Consider the following 22371-nt stretch of genomic DNA (forward strand, 5'->3'; position numbering starts at 1 on the left):
AAATACACTCTATACATTGTTAATGTGGTAAATGACTATTCTAGCTGCAAACGTCTGGTTTGTAATGCAATATCTTCATAGGTGTATAGAGGCCCTTTTCCAACAACCATCACTCCAGTGTTCTTATGGTACTTTGTCTTTGCTAACTGTGTAAGAAGGCTAATGGATTGTTAGAATACCCTTGAAAACCCTTGTGCAAGTATGTTATCACAGCTGAAAACAGCTTGGCTGATTAGAGAACCTATAAACCTGACCGTCCTTTGAGCTAGTTGAGAATCTGGAGCATTACATTTGTTGGTTGCATTAAACTCTCAAAATGGCCAGAAAAAAAGAACTTTCATGTGAAACTCGACAGTCTATTCTTCATTCCATCGAGAAATTACCAAGAAACTGGAGATTTCCTACAACGGTCTGTACTACTGCCTTCAGAGGAGAGCACAAACAGGCTCTAACCAGACTAGAAAGAGAAGTGGGAAGCCCCACTGCACAACTGAGCAACAAGACAAGTACATTAGATTCTGTAGTTTGAGAAATAAACGCCTCATAGGTCCTCAACTGGCAGCTTCATTAAATAGTACAGGCAAAACGCCAGTATCAACGTCTACAGTGAACAGGCGACTCCGGGATGCTGGCCTTCAGGGCAGAGTGGCAAAGAAAAAGCCATATCTGAGACTGGCTAATAAAAGGAAAAGATTAATATGGGCAAAAGAACACAGACATTGGACAGAGGAAGATAGGAAAACAGTGTTATGGACAGATGAATCCAAGTTTGAGGTGATTGGATCACACAGAAGAACCTTTATGAGACGCAGAACTGAAAAGATGCTGGAAGAGTGCCTGACGCCATCTGTTAAGCATGGTGGAGTAATGTGATGGTCTGGGGTTGCTTTGGTGCTGGTAAAGTGGAAGATTTGTACAAGGTAAAAGGGATTTTGAGTAACGAAGGCCATACCTTGTACACAGTGCTTGATTGGAGCCAATTTCATCCTACAACAGGACAATGACCCAAAGCACACCTCCAAATTATGCAAGAACTATTTAGGGAAGAAGCAGGCAGCAGGTATTCTATCTGTAATGGAGTGGCCAGCGCAGTCACCAGATCTCAACCCCATTGAGCTGTTGTGGGAGCAGCTTGACCGTATGGTACGCAAAAAGTGCCCATCAAGCCAAACCCACTTGGGGTAGGGGCTTCTGGATGCATGGGGTGAAATTTCTCCAGATCTCCTCAGCAAATTAACTGCTAGAATGTCAAAAGTCAGCAATGCTGTATTTGCTGCAAAGGGAGCATTCTTTGACGAAAGCAAAGTTTTAAGAAGAAAATTATTACCGTATATACTCGAGTATAAGCCGACCCGAGTATAAGCCAACCCCCCTAATTTTGCCACAAAAACCTGTGAAAACGTAATGACTCGAGTATAAGCCTAGGGTGGGAAATGCAGCAGCTACCGGTAAATGTCAAAAGTCAAAATAGATACCAATAAAAGTAAAATTAATTGAGACATCAGTAGGTTAAGTGTTTTTGGATATCCATAGTGAATCAGGAGCCCCATATAATGCTCCATAAAGTTTATGACAGCCCCATAGGATGCTCCATATTAAAATATGCCCCATATAATCCTGCATAAAGGTTAATAATGGCCCCATAAGATGCTCCATAGACACATTTGCCCAATATAATGCTCCACAAATGTCGATTATGGCCCCATAAGATGCTCCATAAAGATATTTGCCCCATATAGTGCTGCACAAACCTTGATTATGGCCCCATAAGATGCTCCATACAGACACTTGCCCCACATAATGCTCCACAAACGTTAATTATGACCCCATAAGATGCTTCATAAAGATATTTACCCCATATAGTGCTGCACAAACGTTATGGCCCCATAAGATTCTCCATACAGACATTTGCCCCATACAATGCTGCACAAACGTTAATTATGGCTCCATAAGATGCTCCATACAGACACTTGCCCCATATAGTGCTGCACAAACGTTGATTATGGCCCCATATAGACACTTGCCCCATACAGTACTGCACAAACGTTATGGCCCCATAAGATGCTCCATACAGACACTTGCCCCATATAGTGCTGCACAAACGTTGATTATGGCCCCCATATAGACACTTGCCCCATACAGTACTGCACAAACGTTATGGCCCCATAAGATGCTCCATACAGACACTTGCCCTATATAGTGCTGCACAAACGTTGATTATGGCCCCCATATAGACACTTGCCCTAAACAGTACTGCACAAACGTTGATTATGGCTCCATAAGATGCTCCATACAGACACTTGCCCCATATAGTGCAGCACAAACGTTAATTATGGCCTCTCCGTCGCTCAGGCCCCCGGCACTTTCAATATTCACCTGACTTAGTTCCGGTGCCGCTCTGACCTGAAGACGGAACAGCGCCCGGAACGAAGAGCAGGTGAATATCGCGCAGCGCTCCCCACCCCATTATACTCACCTGCTCCTGGCGCAGTGCAGTCCCTGCTTCCCCGATGCCGCAGCTTCTTCCTGTACGGAGCGGTCACAGTTACTGCTCATTACAGTAATCAATATGCGGCTCCACCCCTATGGGAGGTGGAGCAGCATATTCATTACTATAATGAGCAGTACCATGTGACCGCTCAGTACAGGAAGAAGCTGGGACACCAGGGAGCCAGGGACCTGCAGGGACCGCGCCAGGAGCAGGTGAGTATAATTAGAGAGCCCCAGCTCCCCCTCCCCTGCCTACCCCTGGGTATGAGTCGACTATAAGCCGAAAGGGGGACTTTCAGCCCTAAAAAATGGGCTGAAAATCTCGGCTTATACTCGAGTATATACTGTATTTCAAATAAAAATCTTTTTTCGAACCTTGTCAATGTCTGGACTAGATTTTCAATTCATTTGGCAACTCATTTGATTAATAAAAGTATGAGTTTTCACGGAAAACACAAAATTGTCTGTGTGACCCTAAAATTTTTAACGGTAGTGTATTGTACTTCATGTTAGTGGTAAAATTTCTTCGATATGACTTGTGTTTAATTATAAAAAAACAGAAATATGTTGAAAATTTGGAAAATGTTGCAATTTTTAAACTTAATTTTTATGTCCTTAAATCAGAGAGATAAGTCACACAATAATTAATAAATAACATTTCCCACATGTCTACTTTACATCAGCACAATTTTGGAAACATATACATTTTTCTTTTGTTAGGAAGTTATAAAGGGTTAAAAGTTGACCAGCAATTTCTCATTTTTCCAGCCAAATTAACAAAACCATTTTTTTAGGGACCACCTCACATTTGAAGTGAGTTTGGGGGGCAACAGAAAATACCCAAAAGTGACACCATTCTAAAAACTGCAACCCTCAAGGTGCGCAAAACCACATTCAAATTTATTAACCCTTCAGGTGCTTCACAAGTACTAAAGCAATGTGGAAGGAGAAAATGAACATTTTACTTTTTCACAAAAAAAATAAAATAAAATTTGGTTCCAAAGTAAATTTTATTTTCACAAGGGTATCAGGAGAAAATTGGACCACAAAATTTGTTGTGCAATTTCTTCTGAGTACGCTGTTTGGGTGCATGGCAGGGCTCAGATGGGAGGGAGCACCGTTTGACTTTTTGAACGCAAAATTGGCTGGAATCAATGGTGGCGCCATGTCGCGTTTGGAGACCCCCTGATGTACCTAAACAGTGGAAACCCCCCAATTCTAATTCCAACCCCAACTTTAACTTGAGTCGGGGTGGATCTCTCCTCTCACGTGCGATCACATCAGAGGAGAGAGAAATTAAATGGAAAATCTGACTTTTTTTTTTTTTTTGCAGTCGCCGTTATTACAGTTATTACAGTAAAAACCGACCCAAATCATGTTCTCAGAAACATCCCGATTCTGGGGGGCGCTATACCCTTATTCCTGTGGTTTAAGAACCCTTAACTGCCGCAATTAAAAAGGTGTATCGGCGGTCATTAAGGGGTTAAGACATTTTTAAACATGTTACATACACAAAGAGGGGACATTAGTACATAGATTGCTCATCAGTATCAAACTACTTACCATTGCCAGCCATAAAACAATGTATTCATCAATGAAACTGTTGAAATACTGATCAAAAAATAGAAGACCGGGTCCAATAAATGCAGAATCCTGAAGATAGAGTTCACTTTTGGTCATGTGAGCAAGCTGAAAGAAGCCAATATTACAGTGGCATTATAGAATGCGGTTATACATACACATTTATATATGTGCTTTCAATAATAACACTTTCTACGTGTTATACAGGTTTTTTAGATTTATCAACAAAAACTAACAAAGCTGTGTGTATATAACATATTATTTCAACTGTTAGGCCTTATTCACAAGTCTCATTAATAGCAGGCGTACATATGATGGATATGATGCTGTTCACAGGTCAGATTTTTTCTTCAGACCGAGTGGTTTGAGCAAAATCACAGAAATGTCAAACTTTGATCGGAGTGTCGGATCAAAATTAGCAATGCAAGTCTTTACGTCAATGAAAAAAATCTGACAGCATTCGGATGTCATCTGCGTGCCATCAGTTTTTCACCGACTGATGGATAGCAGAAGGTGGAGAAACTTTTTTTTCATTCTCATGTGAAAAAAACTGCAGGAACTAGATCCATTTTTCTTGTAAGTCAAAAAAGCTGACGTCTGAATGAAGTCTTAGAGTTGTTCCACAATTCATTAGACAGTTCAGAATTAAGTACATGAAGAGACTTACCACAAGTTTTATAGTAATTTTGGCACTTACAAACCCAAAGGTTAAGGTGTATAGACATGGATGTTTGTAGAATAAATCTGTGGTTGACTTCTTGTAAATCATTAGCCCCAACATGAGGATTAATCCAATATGAAGACCAGGAGATAATACACTCGTTCCCTGTTAAAAAGTGGATAAACAAACTTTATTTTTTTTGCTTTTTTTCTATTCGGCATAATTGCTGCTCAATAAGGCTACATTCACATTTGTGTTGTGCGCCGCTGCGTCGGCGACAACGCACAACGCAAATAAAAACGCACCAAAACGCACGCAAAAACGCTGCGTTTTGCGACGCATGCGTCCTTTTTTGCCGAAATTTGGACGCTAGAAAAATGCAACTTGTTGCGTTTTCTGCGCCCGACGCTTGCGGCAAAAAAAACCGCATGCGTCGCACAACGCAGCACAACGCATGTCCATGCGTCCCCCATGTTAAATATAGGGGAGCATGACGCATGCGTCGCCGCAGCATTTCCCGACGCTGCGTCGGGAAACGCTAATGTGAACGTAGCCTAAGTTAGCAGTAGCTTTCTTTAAATGGTGACTGCTTATTGGCCCTGGTATGTTCTGCTTAGCGACAGTGAATGTGATTGGTTGAAACTACAAAAACTCTCGCTTACAACTTCATTCAATGACAGTGAAATCCCAGACTAGTTCACATAGCCATCAACTGCCAGGAATGAAGCAAGCACAACTCATGAGCCTGCATCAAAGACTGAGACGAGACATTGGACCTACCGATATGTTTACTGTTGGGAAGGTATAAATGATTACTGCAGTCTTAGAATTTTTCAACTCCTTCATGACAAGCATCTGTAGTACCTCGTAGAATATCTTTTGGCTTTTATGACCTGCTGCAAATGTGATGCACTGCCAGATACCCAGCGGCATAGCCAACACCTGGGGCAATGCAAGTATTTTGCACATCCTTACATGTGGACAGTCAGCCTCCCTTAGTTCCATCCACCAGTTCAGTATTGAACCCACTCTGTCCCCTAAACACATTTATTGTATTTAAAAAAAAAAAATACTGATTCAGTTATAGAGTGCTTCACCTTCTACTTATCTTCTTTTTGCTGAAATTCAACAAAACATTTAAAAATAAAAGATATACATTGTTATTGATTTCTTTTAACATTTTTATGTTTAAACCTAACAATCTCTCAAAAATAAAAAATAGGCATTAGACCTACAGGTAATTATGTTTCGAGGAGTCCATCCTGACAGCACCATGGAGGACGTCCTCCTCCTCCTTGCAGGGACAGCAAGCACATGAGAGGTTAAAAGGTCCCATCCCACCCTCTTTCCCTCAGTGTTGTAACAAGTACTACCACATGGTTTAATGCAAATAACACTTTAATGACAGAATTATATTACAACATATGACATATCAACAAAAAACGGGAAGGGAACTACCAATGCTTTCAGGATGGACTCCTGGAAACATAATTACTGGTAGGTCTAATGCCTATTTTCCAGGACGTCCCTCCTGACAGCACCATGGAGAGTACCAAAGAACCTCCCTAGGGTGGGATTACCGCTTGGAGAACTTTCCTACCAAATGCAGTCTGCTGGCCAGACAGTACATCGAGTTTATAATGCTTACAGAATGTGCCCATGTTGCTGCCCTACAGATCTGCTCTAATGATGCACCTGCTCTCTCATCCCAGGAAACAGATACCCCACAGGAAGTTTGGGCACTTAGATCTACTGGAGGGGTAACCCCCTCAGACCGGTAAGCGTCTGAGATTACAGTCGTAATCCATTGTGCAACTGAAGCTTTAGAGGCATTCTTCCCCTTGTTTTTTCCCCCGAAAAGAATAAACAGCTTTGGGTCTATACGCCAGATACTAGTGGTCTCTAGATATTCTATACCCGCCTGTCTGACATCCAGAGAGTGAAGGATTTCCTCTTTCACTTTGGAAAGATTGTTACAAAAGGAGGGTAACACTATCGCCTGATTTCGGTTCTGGGTAAAGCCCATCTTTGGTATGAATGCCAAGTCTAGTCTTAAAATTAAACTATCATCCCTGATCTGGAGATATGCGTCTCTCGTGGATAGGGCCTGGATCTCCCCTACCCTCTTGGCTGTGGTGATCGCCACTAAAAACACAGTCTTCCGTGTGCGAGTTGAGATAGGCATATCTTCGCAGTGGACATATCGATCTCTACACAGGAACCTGAGGACTAGGTTAAGGTCCCAAGGCGGAGTAAACTGCCTAATAGTGGACCTCAGCCTCTGAGTTGCTCGAATGAATGTTACGATCCATGGGTGTGACGCTAGAGGATAGTCAAAAAAAGAGCTTAGTGCTGAGACCTGAACCTTCAAGTGCTGGGCCTAAGACCCTTGTTGAACCCTGCCTGAAGGAAATCTAGGACTCTAGGTATGTCTGGTGTGCCTGCCACAACGTCGAACCTGCCACCCTCCAGACAGAACAGTTTCCAAATTTTTAGATAAATTGCTGATGTGACTGGTTTCCTACTGGCATGGATAGTGGCTATGACTTGGTCTGATAAGCCCTTAGCCTTCAGGATGTCCCTTTCAGTATCCAGGCTGAGAGGTGGAGTTTCCCTGGGTTTGGGTGGCGAATCGGTCCCTGGTGGATTACATCTTCCCGAAGGGGAAGCTCGATTGGGTTCTCGATCACCAAGGCCCCTAGCAGAGGGAACCAGCTCCTCCTTGGCCAGTACGGGACGACCATGATGACTCTTGCTAGCTGAAAACCTAACCGTTTCAGCAGACATGTCAAACAGGAACGCCATGGCTGATTTCATAATGGGAAGGGAGCTTAGAATATCAGTCCTAGGGGTCTTATTGGACAAATGTTCTTCCAACTGACCCATCCATAGATACATAGGTCTGGCCACCGAGGTGGCTGCTATGTTTGTCCTAATTAGGGCCGCAGATGTTTCCCAGGCCCACTTTAGGAGAATGTCAGCCTTTCTGTCCATAGGGTCGCGCAGGTTAGACGAGTCCTCAAAAGGGATGGTAGTCTTTTTGGCACCCTTTGCTACTGGAACATCTATCTTAGGGATCTCTTCCCATAATTTGACTTCCTCAGGGTCGAATGGTAAGCGACCCTTAAGGTCACGGGACAGTACCAGCCGGCGTTCAGCGTCCTTCCACTCCTCTAGGACCATGGCCTTTATATGTTCACTTATAGGGAATACAGTCTGCCTCTGCGACATAAGTCCCCCGAACATCAGGTCCTGTCTGGACTGTGGCTTAGGGGTCTCCGCGATCTGCATAGTACTCCTCACCGCCTGGACAAGCTCGTCCGTGTCCCCTGCCTGGAAAAGGTACTTCCTACCCCGGTCATGGCTCTCTGCTGGAAGCTCCCCCTCTTCTTTTGAGACAGAGTCCATTAGATCGGACCCGTCATCTTAAGTATACTCTGGCTCCCTCCGATCTCTCTCCCACCTGGCTCGCTTGCGGCTTGGAATGAGGCTGGATGGCCGTGGCTGGACATAGAGGCCTGAACCTCTTCACGGATTAGGGATCTCATTTCTGATAGCAGCGACGGCTGCTCATCTCTCATGATCTTTGATGTACAGGGTGCACAGAGAGCTTTGCCATGGGAGTCCGGGAGCTTCACGTGACATACAGGGCATCGGTTGGATTTCACCGTGGCCTTGCCGGGCTTTTTAGCTGTGGTCGAAGGAGCAGCGGGGGTTCCCTTATCCTAAATGACATAAGATAGGGAGTAATAGGCTAAAAGCTTCCTGGGGCCTATGTGAGGTGAGGGTGGTCTGCGCCAGGCGCACTTACCATTCCTTCCTCCAGCATGTCTCCTTCCATGGCTGTCTCCGCAGCTGCAGTCAGAAGCATGGCAGCACGACACTGGACGCTGTTGTCAGAAGCGTCCATGCTGCTATGCTTTCCACTCCTGGAGCACACGCTCTCCCTGCCTTAGTGACATCACCAGAAGTGACGTTACTGGAAATGACGCGCTCCCCTCCGAGACCCCGGAAGCTGCTCGCCGCCAGTCTCTGGTGAATCTGCATTCCACCTGGAACGCCCGACCTACTGCGCTGGATGTAGCGGCGCCTCTCCCCAGAAGTCTAGCTGCCTGTGAGGCGCAGCTCAATCCCCTGGAGCACCCGCCGCCCGAGCACGGTGGTCCTGCGTCCTGAGCCGAGATGCTCCCTCTGGGAGGAGCGGCTCTATCCAGGAGCCTCGTCCTGCTCCTGGCCTTTGGGACAGAGGGACTCCCCACCGGGAAGTTTCGGCCCTGGGCCTCTTGACATGGGAAAGGGTATTGGCAGGCCGCAAGATCCCCCTCAGCCCAGTAAGCTTGCGCAGCTCGTCTCCTGTGTACCTCCATGCAGGGACAGGAAAAACACTGAAGGAAAAGGGGTGGGACGGGACCTTTTAACCTCTCGTGTGCTTCCTGTCCCTGCAAGGAGGAGGAGGACGTCCTCCATGGTGCTGTCAGAAGGGACGTCCTGGAAAAAGAATTATGTAAAAACTTAAGGTTCATTATAATGTTTTTTCTTAATTGTTTATACAGGGGATACTTTTTCACATTTTGGACAGCACCCCAAGAAACCTGTCGCTTCTATCACAAGATTGTGAGTGAGATGACAGTGGGGAACGGTGCTGGAGGACAGTGTAACCTATGACATTTCACTTGCTGACTAAGAAGAGTACAGTAACAGGCTGCTGCACTCCAATCCAATTGGAGCAAGTTCTGGGAGTTGCAGCTGCCCCGGGCACATCTCCGCTGCCTGCTCCATCTCTTTGGCGTGTACACACGTTATGATGCAGTAAATACAGTACTCCCCATCAGAATGTACGTAAGTTTTGTTGGACAAGCATTTGATTTGTCTGTGTATGTGAACTAATAATTGAGCAGGCATACTAATGTTGTTTATTTTTCCAATCTCAGCATATTTAGCTTCAGTAATCCACATTAACAGTAAATCTATGTACTGTACACCATAGCATACATAACACGCAGTATATGTAAAACATACTTACTGCAACCGTAGATCCATTTTTGCCTACTCCACCGCTGAGAATGACTCTAAAATAGTTGCTACAGGAGTAAATTGTTCCTGATACAATTCCCATAAGTGGAATAAATTTCATTGGCAATCCAATCATAGGAATCTTAAAGGAAAACATACAATGGGTAAGGCTTGTTTCACACATGACTTTTAATAGCATTTTTCATGATGTGTTATTTTAGGGAGGTCAAGTGTCCGGCGAGAGCCTCTGTGTCTACATACACAGTATTTTACTTTCTGGGGTTTGGGGGAGCTTTTTCTTATTTTTTTCCTGTTGCTTTTGTCTATAGAACATATTCCATATGAGGTTGTTGGAAGGTGGAGCAACAGACTTTTCCCTTACACCTATTGTGTATGGTTATGATGGAGAAGTCTTACTGCCCTGTTTTTTTTACAAAAAAATTATTTCCAGCACTTTAAGGGTTCTTCCCGCAGTTTCACATTATGTATGAATGTGACTTATCATTTACTAAGGTATGTTTGTCTTTAATTAGATAAGCATTGATTGATGGCACATAAAATATATATATTTTTTGCTATTTTAGTATAGGTTACACTATTTGCCTAAAATATTGTTACCATCTGTGATTTATCTACAATAGATTTCTTTGTTGTAATCTTTAATATCCTGCAATTACAGGGGTTCAAAACAATCTACTTTGAGCAACATTGTCAATCACGTTATAAAATATTAAAAAAAAAATTATCACCCCCACATTCAACTTAATATCTAAGATTAGGTGGTCTTAATACAGAAAAAGTTCTTCATAGCAATATAATTTACTTTTTAGCATTTAAGTTTCACAGTTTTTTAAATGTCACTTTTAGATACGGTCAGTATTTTTGACCACTTTGCATTTGTGTAAATCATGTAAATAATCACTTTCTCTTTCTTTTGACTAATATCACCTCAAAATTCAGATTTGATAGTGATTTAAATAATTCTATATTGTTCAAGGTGATACACTGATTCATTATCTCCCATTATCGTTCTCTCCCTCTACTAACCTACGGTACCTTTGCCTGACATTGCCATCTCCGTGTGCGGTTCCACCATTACTCCAAAGCAACATGCCCGCTGCCTTGGGGTCATACTTGATTCCGAGCTTTCATTCACCTCCCACATCCGATCACTGGCTCGCTCTTCTTATCTGCATCTCAAAAACATTTCTAGAATTCGCCCTTTTCTTACTTTCGACTCTGCAAAAACTCTTACTGTTTCACTTATTCATTCTCGTCTGGACTATTGTAACTCTCTACTAATCGGCCTCCCTCTTACCAAACTCTCCCAGCTCCAATCTGTCCTGAATGCTGCTGCCAGGATTATATTCCTCACCAACCGTTACACCGATGCCTCTACCTTGTGCCAGTCATTACACTGGCTACCCATCCACTCCAGAATCCAGTACAAAACTATTACCCTCATCCACAAAGCGCTCCATGGCTCAGCACCACCCTACATCTCCTCTCTGGCCTCAGTCTACCATCCTACCCGTGCCCTCCGCTCCGCTAATGACCTGAGGTTAACATCCTCAATAATCAGAATCTCCCACTCCCTTCTCCAAGATTTTACACGTGCTGCGCCGACTCTTTGGAATGCACTACCCAGGTTAATACGATTAATCCCCAATCCCCACAGTTTTAACTCATTTGTTCAGATTGGCCTACCGCCTTAATGCATTAACCTAACTATCCCTGTGTGGCCCATTAAAAAAAAACAAAAAAACAATCAGGTTCCTTGGATCATATTCTCATACACTTTATGCAGTTAATAGCCCACTTTGTCTATACTGCTACATACTTAGGCAGTTAACTGGTTCATGCAGCTTTACATGAACACCTGAGCCTTACACTATGGCTGGTCCGAATAACTAAAGCAATTGTTACCATCCACCTCTCGTGTCTCCCCTTTTCCTCATAGTTTGTAAGCTTGCGAGCAGGGCCCTCATTCCTCTTGGTATCTATTTTGAACTGTGATTTCTGTTATGCTGTAATGTCTATTGTCTGTACAAGTCCCCTCTATAAATTGTAAAGCGCTGCGGAATGTGTTGGCGCTATATAAAATTATTATTATTATTATCATCATCATGTCAGTACATCACAACTATTTATGACTTTAGTTATTAAAATATTCACTACAGTGACTGGGATATGCTCTTTGATGTAAATAGATACCATATATACTCGAGTATAAGCCGACCCGAGTATAAGCCGACCCCCTTAATTTTGCCACAAAAAAATTGGGAAAACTTAATGACTCGAGTATAAGCCTAGGGTGGGAAATGCAGCAGCTACTGGTAAATTTCAAAAATAAAAATAGATACCAATAAAAGTAAAATTAATTGAGACATCAGTGGTTTAAGTGTTTTTGAATATCCATATTGAATCAGGAGCCCCATATATGCTCCATACAGTTTATGATGGGCTCCATAAGATGCTCCATATTAAAATATGCCCCATATAATGCTGCACAAATGCTGATTATGGGCCCATAAGATGCTCAATACAGACATTTGCCCCGTATAATGCTCCACAAATGTGGATTATGGCCCCATAAGAGGCTCCATACAGATAATTGCCCCATATAATGCTGCACATGGCCCCATAAGATTCTCCATACAGATATTTGCCCAATATAATACTGCACATGGCCCCATAAGATGCTCCATACAGATAACTGCCCCATATAATGCTGCACATGGCCCCATAAGATGCTCCATACAGATATTTGCCCCCATATCATGCTGCACATGGCCCCATATAATGCTGCACATGGCCCCATACAGATGCCCCATAAAGATATTTGCCCCCATATCATGCTGCACATGGCCACACAAGATGTCCCATACAGATATTTGCCCCATATAATGCTGCACATGGCCACATAAGATGCTCCATACAGATATTTGCCCCATATGCTGTTGCTGCGATTAAAAAAATAAAAAAAAATACATACTCACCTCTCCGGCCCCCGGTACTTGCTATAGTCACCTGCTCCCCGTTCAACCGCCGACCGCCGCTGTGTCTTCCCCATCCTCTGCACCGACGTTCAGGTAGAGTGCGGCATGCAGTAATTGCGTCACCGCGCCCTCTGACCTGAGCGTCACTGCGGAAGACACAGCGGCGCCAACGGTGGAACGAGGAGCAGGTGAATATCGCGCACTGCCACAGTCATACTCACCTGTTCCTGGCGCCGTCGCTGCCCGTCTGCTCCCCGGCGCAGCATTTTCTTCCTGTAGTGAGCAGTCACCGTTACCGCTCATTACAGTAATGAATATGTGGCTCCACCCCTATGGGAGGTGGAGCTGCATATTCATTACTGTAATGAGCGGTACCGTGTGACCGCTCACTACAGGAAGAAGCTGCAGCGCCGGGGAAGCAGAGACCTGCAGGGACCGCGCCAGTAGCAGGTGAGTATAATTAGACAGCCCCCGCTCCCTCTCCCCTGCCTTTCCCCTGGGTATGACTCGAGTATAAGCCAAGAGGGGGACTTTCAGCCCAAAAAAGTGGGCTGAAAATCTCGTCTTATACTCGAGTATATACGGTACTTTAAGTTCCCCATAAGTTATTAATGGATTTCTTGATAATTGCATTTTTTCAATCTTATATACAAACTGGTATTCTGAGCTTGAGCTGCAGTATGAAGACTTGCCCCCAGGGTGCAGCACAGTGTGTTTCCATGCACGGCTGAACCTCATGTCCGTCTTGTTGACGCATTACTGTGATGTCGTGTGCCCTGCACCCTGTGATGCGTTGAGAGGTGGTATATGATGTCAGCCACCAAAAAGGAGGCCAGAAACGCTCGGCTCCATGATGGCAGCACCATTTGTGCTTAACACCTGAGGTGATTTGGTTATTATTTTAGACAGGTAATCTGGGTCACTAAACACCCCTTCAGAAAAAAGTTGACGCATTAAAGGGAACCTGTCAGCAGGATTGTGCTCAGTAACCGACAGACTGTGTCAGGTTGGCGATCTCAGTGACCTGCTCCCTCATTTACATAATATTACACACTAGCTGTACTACCCGGCTTCGCCCGGGTTAATAACTGCTATTAGCAAAATAGAATGTGTTAACAAAAATTTATTCTGCACACAAAAACCACAAAACAAATAGATAGAAATGTAATTATTAAAAGGCAAAAACTAAGCTAATAGAAGCATTTCGCAACATATATTTCAACACCAGAGATATTCCACACAGATTTAACTAAATTGGCCAAGTAATGTGAAGTAATCTTCTACTACTTATTCGAGAGCCTTTTGATAAACGACATTCTTAGTTTTTCCTTCAGGTGCAAAGACGAACAGATTTTTGGCTGTTCCAACTCTTGAACAGGCCACATAAAGTTGACCATGAGAAAAGCATGGAGATTGTAAATCGATTCCAACTACTTTCAAGGACTGTCCCTGAGCCTTGTTGATGGACATAGCAAATGCCAGTCGAACAGGAAACTGGAGGCGTTTAAAATCAAAAGGCAAATCAGATGGAATGAGAGGAATTGTTGGAATGAAAACATCTTCTCCTGTGGCACATCCTGTCAAAATGGTTGCCTCAATTCCATGTGGAAACAGGTTCTTAATCAAGAGTTTTGTTCCATTACACAACTTTGGTGGATCCAAATTTCTCAATAGCAGGTTTCAGAAAGAGGTTGTGAGGAGGAAGTCCTTGTGGCTCCAAGGAATTGAGAAACTCAGTTGGATAAAGCTTGAGTAGGGTCTATTACTATAGCCACTGACTTATAGGTTGTGCACACACCTGGAAGCAGATTTTGAATTTGAAGATTGATCTTGTTGACGCTGTCATTTTTGGGAGCTACAATAGCCCTTTTTCACACAGCCAGCCAGAATTTTTGAAGTGGAGTTGAATGTTTGGAAAAACCTTTGCTTTCAACTCCTCAATGGAATTCACAATGCAACAAAAGTTGCTTGGGAAGGTGATCTGTCCAGTGGTTGAGTTTACTGGTGCCTTGCCATCTCCAATAGTCAACAGCTGGCTCGAAAACAGTCCAGCAAAAACATCGCCTGTCATGTAGACCCTCATGTTTGTGTCGACTTTTGTGAGATGAGTTGTGTGGCAACATGCGTGTAGCAACTTTTTGTGTGTCGAGTTGCATGTGACAGGTTAGTGTAGCAAGTTGTGTGCAGCAAGTTTTGCGCATGGCTAGTTTTGCGCGTGGCAAGCTTTTATGTGTGGTGTGTTTTGAGTATGTAAGTTTTGTGTGAGGCAACTTTTGCATGTGTTGCAACTTTTGTGCATGTGGCAATTTTTCTGCATGTGTAAGTTTTGCGTGTGGCGAGTTTTCCATGAAGTGAGTTTTGCACGTGTGGCGAGTTTTGCGTGAGCCTAGTTTTGCATGTGACGAGATTTGCATGTGGCGAATTTTGCACGTGGCGAGTTTTGAGTGGCGACTTTTATGTTTCGACTTTTATGTGGCGAGGTTGGTGTATGTGTGGTGAAATGTATGCTGAGGGTGGTATATCTGTTCACGCACGTGGTAGTGTGTGGTGCATTTTGTGTGTGTGTGTTCATATCTCCGTGTGTGGTGAGTATCCCTTGTCGGGGCCCCACCTTAGCAACTGTACGGTATATACTCTTTGGCACCATCGCTCTCATTCTTTAAGTCCCCCTTGTTCACATCTGGCCGCTGTCAATTTGCCTCCGACACTTTTCCTTTCACTTTTTCTCCATCATGCAGATAGTGGCAAAATTGTTTCGTGAATTGGTACGCGCGGGGTTAAAATTTCACCTCACAACATAGCCTATGATGTTCTCGGGGTACAGACGTGTGACTGTGCAAAATTTTGTGGCTGTAGCTGCGATGGTGCAGATGCCAATCCCGGACATACATACAGTAGATACACACACATTCAGTTTATATATTAGATACACACACATCTTGGGGAAAAAAAAAAAACCTTCAACAGGCAGATGGCAGCTGTGACACCTGTCCAGCAGCCTGATCACATATGTAATGTGTATGTCATTAATTTCTTTCATGTTATCCTTAAATTCATAAAGAAAAAAATAAATAGTTTGAAAGTGGCGCCAGCCGTGCCTGCGAAGTAGCAGCCATCGATGATCCGATAGCTGCTACTGCGCAGGCGGCGCCATCTTGGAGGAGGACACTTTTTTTTTTTTTTAAATAAAAGACAAGATCCAGGCACCAATTGCTACAGCTTTTGCAGTACCAGCACCTCATATACCTCCTTTCGGATCTCTTCAGGGTGGTGCAACTACAAAGAGTATATGCATCAATCACAGGAATTTAAAGAATTAGAACGCTCACCCGATCCTTGCTGGTGTGTATTTTTTTTATTTCACAGTTACAATATCATAAAGTGCGCTGTGCAGGTGGCAGGAGATTTTTAACTTGCGAAAGCCTGATGGACTTCCCCTCTCCTGCACACCACACTTTATGATGTTATTGGAACTGTGAAATAAAGAAACACACCTGCAAGGATTGGGTGAGTGCTCTAATTCTCTAAATTCCTGTGATTCTGACTTTTTTCTCTAGCAAGATAGTGCCGCCGATGCCATTTTCAAACCTTTTTTTTTTCATGAATTTTAAGGGAATTCTGTAATGCTGTAGATAAGCCCCCGATGCTGTATCCTGCGGCTCCCCTGTTGAGGGCAGAGCAAAGTACTGCAGTGCGCAGGCGCCAGGAAAGGTCAGAGAGGCCCGGCACCTGCGCACTGCAGTACTTTGCTCTGCCCTCAACAGTGTGAAGACCAGAAGAGGACATCATCTGATGAAGATGGGAGGCCCCGGACCGGACCGCGACGCCCACCGGATCGGACCGCGCGCCCAGGTGAGTATAATCTAACCTCTTTTTCTTATCTTTTAGGATACATCAGGGGCTTATCTACAGCATTCCAGAATGCTGTAGATAAGCCCCTGATGCTGGTGGGCTTAGCTCACCCTCGATTTTGGGGGTGACAGGTTCCCTTTAAGGATAACATGAAAGAAATTAATTACATACACATTACATATCATTATACACATATATACAGTATATCTATATATACAATTGTCTAAGGGGTACTTCCGTCTGTCTGTCTGTAACGGAAATCCCGCGTTGCTGATTGGTCGCGGCCGCCAATCAGCGACGGGCACAGTCCGGCCGAGAATTAATCCCTCCCTACTTCAGTCCAGTCAGTGCCCGGCGCCCGCTCCATACTCCCCTCCAGTCAGCACTGACACAGGGTTAATGGCAGCGTTAACGGACCGCGTTATGCCGCGGGTAACGCACTCCGTTAACGCTGCTATTAACCCTGTGTGACCAACTTTTTACTATTGATGCTGCCTATACAGCATCAGTAGTAAAAAGATCTAATGTTAAAAATAATAAAAAAACAAAAAACCTGCAATTGTCACCTTCCGTCGTCCGCCGATGCGCGCACGGCTGCCGCCAGCTTCCGTTCCCAGAGATGCATTGCCATGAGCGCCAAGTCATCTGGGTAATTTGTTATATACTGCGTGGCTGCTATATACTACGTGGCCTGTGTTATATACTGCGTGGCCTGTGTTATATACTGCGTGGCCTGTGTTATATACTGCGTGGCCTGTGTTATATACTGCGTGGCCTGTGTTATATACTGTGTCGGCTGTGCTATATACTACGTGGGCTGTGTTATATACTGCGTGGCCTGTGTTATATACTACGTGGGCTGTGTTATATACTACGTGAGCTGTGTTATATACTGCGTGGCCTGTGTTATATACTACGTTGGGTGTGTTATATACTACGTGGCTGTGCAATATACTACGTGGGCTGTGTTATATACTATGTGGGCTGTGTTATATACTACGTGGGCTGTGTTATATACTACGTGGGCTGTGTTATATACTACGTGGGCTGTGTTATATACGGCGTGGCCTGTGTTATATACTACGTCGCTGTGCTATATACTACGTGGGGTGTGTTATATACTATGTGGCTGTGCAACATACTGCGTGGGCTGTGTTATATACTGCGTGGGCTGTGTTATATACTGCGTGGGCTGTGTTATATACGTCGCTGTGCTATATACTACGTAGACTCTTTCGCCCGGGCCCCTCAAAAACCTGGAGCTGGCCCTGGCTTCACTGATTAGTTGCGCCTGGCCGGCCGCGAACATTCAGCGACAGACGCAGTCCGGCCGCGAATTGGCGCGCGATTATATATATATAATTCATTATGTAAGATAGGGATCAGTGACCTGTCAGAAGCCATACTGGTGAATACCTAATCCAAGCACTACATAACCCCTCACAGGCTGCCCTGGAGCATGAGCATATCATTAGCTGAAAACTGAAAATAAAGATTAAACAACCACCACAAGATGGATTTTATCCAAGGTATCACTGAAATCAGTATAACGCTGCCGACCTGACACTGTGTGTAGGTTACTCAGCACAATCCTGCTGACAGGTTCGCTTTAAGGGGACTCAGAACGTTGCTGACCCTTACTGAACAGTGATAATCAATGTGTCCAGTATTTATGTGTTACGTGCGGGGACCACACAGTGCATAGGGTAAAGCTTTATCAGGAAGGCACTTAGATTTGTATTTTTTACTTTACATGTTAGAAAGAGTTTCCATTTTTTGGGTTCCTGATGCATTTTACCCATTATGCTGTGGTACACCATATACCCAAAATATATTTAGGAAAGGTCTAGCATGTCCACATTTGATACACTCACTTTTGCATAAAAATGTGTGTTAAATAAAATGTTTTTATGAAGCAAGGTATTTAAAGGGAGATTGTATTTTCCAATAGTAGTCTATAATATTGGTACACACCAATAGGTGGTAACATATTACCCATTTTGGACTGCAAAGAATATGACTGCAAATTTCTCTCTAGTGAGTGTAAAGGTACCTTCACACATAACGATATCGTTAACGATATCGCTGCTTTTTGTGACATAGCAACGATATCGTTAAGGAAATCGTTCTGTGTGATAGCGACCAACAATCAGGCCCCTGCTGGGAGATCGTTGGTCGCTGAGGAAAGTCCAGAACTTTATTTCGTCGCTGGACTCCCTGCAGACATCGCTGGATCGGCGTGTGTCACACCGATCCAGCGATGTCTTCACTGGTAACCAGGGTACACATCGGGTTACTAAGCGCAGGGCCGCGCTTAGTAACCCGATGTTTACCCTGGTTACCAGCGTAAAAGTAAAAAAAACAAACACTACATACTTACCTACCGCTGTCTGTCCCCGGCGCTCAGCTTCTCTGCACTCCTCCTGCACTGGCTGTGAGCGTCAGTCAGCCGGAAAGCACAGCGGTGACGTCACCGCTCTGCTTTCCGGCCGCTGTGCTCACAGTCAGTGCAGGAGGAGTGCAGAGAAGCAGAGCGCCGGGGACAGACAGCGGTAGGTAAGTATGTAGTGTTTGTTTTTTTTACTTTTACGCTGGTAACCAGGGTAAACATCGGGCTACTAAGCGCGGCCCTGCGCTTAGTAACCCGATGTTTACCCTGGTTACCCGGGGACCTCGGGATCGTGACAGCTCTCCAGCGACCAAACAGCGACGCTGCAGCGATCGACATTGTTGTTGGTTACCGCTGCAGCGTCGCTGAGTGTGAAGGTACCTTAAGAATACTGTGTCCATCTTTATCCCCTTATGGCAATCTAACTTGATTTGCATGTCAATTCATTTTTTTGATATAATACAATTTTTTGCCTCCCCTATGTTATCCTTGCTCTGGGCATAACACATTGCACTTAATCCATTTTTGCAGTTCTATTTTACCATATATTTGTGGCCTGAGCAATGCTCTTTTTATTTAAGGATGCAGCATTATAGAATTGTATGTGTACAATAAATTTCCACATTTATTCTCACTGTCCAATTATTTATATGGTTTTGCCACGTGATGCCTTACCTTGTGCCACCTCATAACCATTATATGTTCTTAAAGTTGTTTATGTGTTAATAAAATTTGATACATTTTGAAAAAGTTTGTGATAGCAGGATTTAGTTATGGATTAGGAGACACTATAAGGATTAATTGGCCCATTTATCAGATATTTACAGTTAAAAGGGGGTTGACTACCATTTTGAGAACCCCTTCTCAATTACAATATTTCCCCACAAAGTAAATACACCTTATACTTGCCTTTGGTGCCATTGCTGTGCCAGTGACGGGTGTCCTGGCGCTCAAGCGACATTATGTCACATAAGCCAATCAGCAGCCGCTTCACTCTTACATCCTGTGGGCAAAACTGACATCCGGACAGCTCACATATCTTCCAGCTGTTACGGTAGTTTGTCTAAATTAAGTCAGTAAAACGGCCCATTAGCGGCCGCTGATTGGCTGCAGGGCTCACGTGACAATGTCACACCAGCCATGGGAGATCCATTGTCGATGTTGCTGAAATGGCACTGGTACTGGAGTGGAGTATTATTCTACATAGGGGAATATTGAAATGGAGAATGGTTTGTCCGAACAATGGACAATCCCTTTAAGTGTAGCTATACTTCAATGCACTGGACTAGACTGTGTTACAATAGCCATTGAGAAATTTGAGCTTATTTTTATTAGTACTATATATTGTAACTCTGTTTTACTTTTAACTGCGGGTGTCAGGAGATACTAAGGGTCGTAACTTCCCCTAGAGGACAGTAGAAGACCACTGCTCAACAGCATATGGTTCCCTAAATAGTAGCACTTCTGGACACTGTTACATGACATTTTTTTTAAATCGTTTTTCAGCAGTTTATCTAAAGTAATAAATCAAATGTATTATGTTTTTAAAGTTTTAATTGGATCTTTTGATAAAACAACTATTATCAGAATAATTACCTGGGAATCCAGTGATCTTTAAAAACATTCCATTGGCAGCAGAAAGTGAAAAAAAAAAGCAAGTAAGAGCCTTAAGTGAGTTCTACCTGATACAAGATGCGAACTGTGGCATAAACCACCTTTCTAAACAGCTGAAGGTAAAAAACAGAGCCCTATCCATAGACTAGTGAGCTCAGTGGTGGGGCTGAGCATTAGTGGAGTACACATGGAAGGGACTCTGAAGATAAATAATAGCGCTTCATTTATTTTACTGGCTTGTGTAGCGCCATTAATTCCACAACTTCATGGAAATAATATTGCATACATATTTACATTGCTATAAATGACAGACCTATGCTCATCAGTTAGCCACCTCCCTGACACTAAACAGAGCGGCCTGTAAGTCCCCACAATCCATGGTATGATCATATAAATTTACTGATAATTGGTGGTCATTCTTGGGTACCTCATGACACATCATTAAAGGGTTATTCCCATCTGCAAGATCCTATCCCAATATGTAGTAGGTGTAATAATAAAAATATTAGCAAATACCTCCAATTAGAAATGTAACACAGTTTTTTGATTCCCCAAGTCTCTTTCCTCATGTGCAGGCACTGCAGAACCTTAGGTATCCATGGCTACGACCACTAGCAACTAGCTAACTTACTGTCACTATATCAGTGGTCGTAACCATAGACACCTAAGGTCTTGCAATGCCTGCACATGAGGAAAGAAACATAGAGAATCAGATAAACTACACAACATTTCTAATTGGAGGAATTTGCTAATACTGTTTTACTTACTACATATAGGGATAAGATCTTGGACATGGTAATACCCCTTTAAGCATGGGGAATATCATAAAAGTGAAAGTGAGTCCTGATTAGGAAATGACAATGGCCCTGGAAAATCATGCAAAACTGACTGTAATATTTAGGGGTACCATTGTGTTTTATCATTCACATGCAGGACTTACCATGCTCAAATATTATGATGTTTCTATATATTACCTCATAGTCCCAAAATGTAGTTCCGAAAAACGCAGTCAGCAAAAATACTGCAGTCACAGAAAGCTGCAGCTCGGTGACATCAATCCTAGAAAAGGAGATAACATTTCAGTTAATGTTTAAGTTTACAAATCAAGTTTTTGTTACCGTATATAAGCCGACCTAAGTATAAGCTGAGGCACCTAATTCTGCCACAAAAAAAACTGGGAAAACATATTGACTCGAGCATAAGCCGGGTATGCATTGTTCCCTCATCCCCATCCTTGCCTGCATGGCTCCTCATCCCCATCCTTGTCTGCATGGCTCCTCATCCGCATGGCTCCTCATCCCCATCCTTGTCTGCATGGCTCCTCATCCCCATCCTTGTCTGCATGGCTCCTCATCCCCATCCTTGTCTGCATGGCTCCTCATCCCCATCCTTGCATGCGTGGCTCCTTATCCCCAACCTTGTATACATGATTCCTCATCCCTATCCTTGCATGCGTGGCAAAAAAAACCCCAAAATATCCTACTTACCTTACCTGTGCATCCTCGGTGCATCTCGTTCCGGTGCCAGCAGCTCCTGCGGCCAAGCGATTATGTGTCCCTGCTCATTAAGGGAAGGAATATTCACCTCTCTCCAAGCCTGTACCACTCTGTATAGCAAATGTGGTGCCAATATTCAAAAAGGGGACAAAAACTGAACTCGGAAATTATAGGCCAGTAAGCTGAACCTCTACTGTGGGTAAAATCCTGGAGGGCATTCTAAGGGACGCTATACTGGAGTATCTGAAGAGGAATAACCTCATGACCCTATATCAG

General features: G+C 43.7%; 1 protein-coding gene across 1 annotated transcript in view; it reads right to left on the reverse strand.

Annotated features, from left to right (window-relative positions):
- Positions 1 to 22371, reverse strand: part of CHPT1 (choline phosphotransferase 1) — a 91269-nt gene that overhangs the window by 34629 nt on the left and 34269 nt on the right. Inside the window, exons 4-7 of the mRNA XM_069764279.1 lie at positions 21574 to 21658; positions 9756 to 9887; positions 4739 to 4897; positions 4054 to 4179 (exon numbers count right to left, since the gene is read on the reverse strand). Of these exons, the coding sequence (XP_069620380.1) occupies positions 4054 to 4179; positions 4739 to 4897; positions 9756 to 9887; positions 21574 to 21658 (502 nt within the window). The remainder of the gene's footprint in view (positions 1 to 4053; positions 4180 to 4738; positions 4898 to 9755; positions 9888 to 21573; positions 21659 to 22371) is intronic.

The sequence above is a fragment of the Ranitomeya imitator genome, chromosome 4 (assembly GCF_032444005.1).
Source record: "Ranitomeya imitator isolate aRanImi1 chromosome 4, aRanImi1.pri, whole genome shotgun sequence".
Classification (NCBI taxonomy): Eukaryota; Metazoa; Chordata; class Amphibia; order Anura; family Dendrobatidae; genus Ranitomeya; species Ranitomeya imitator.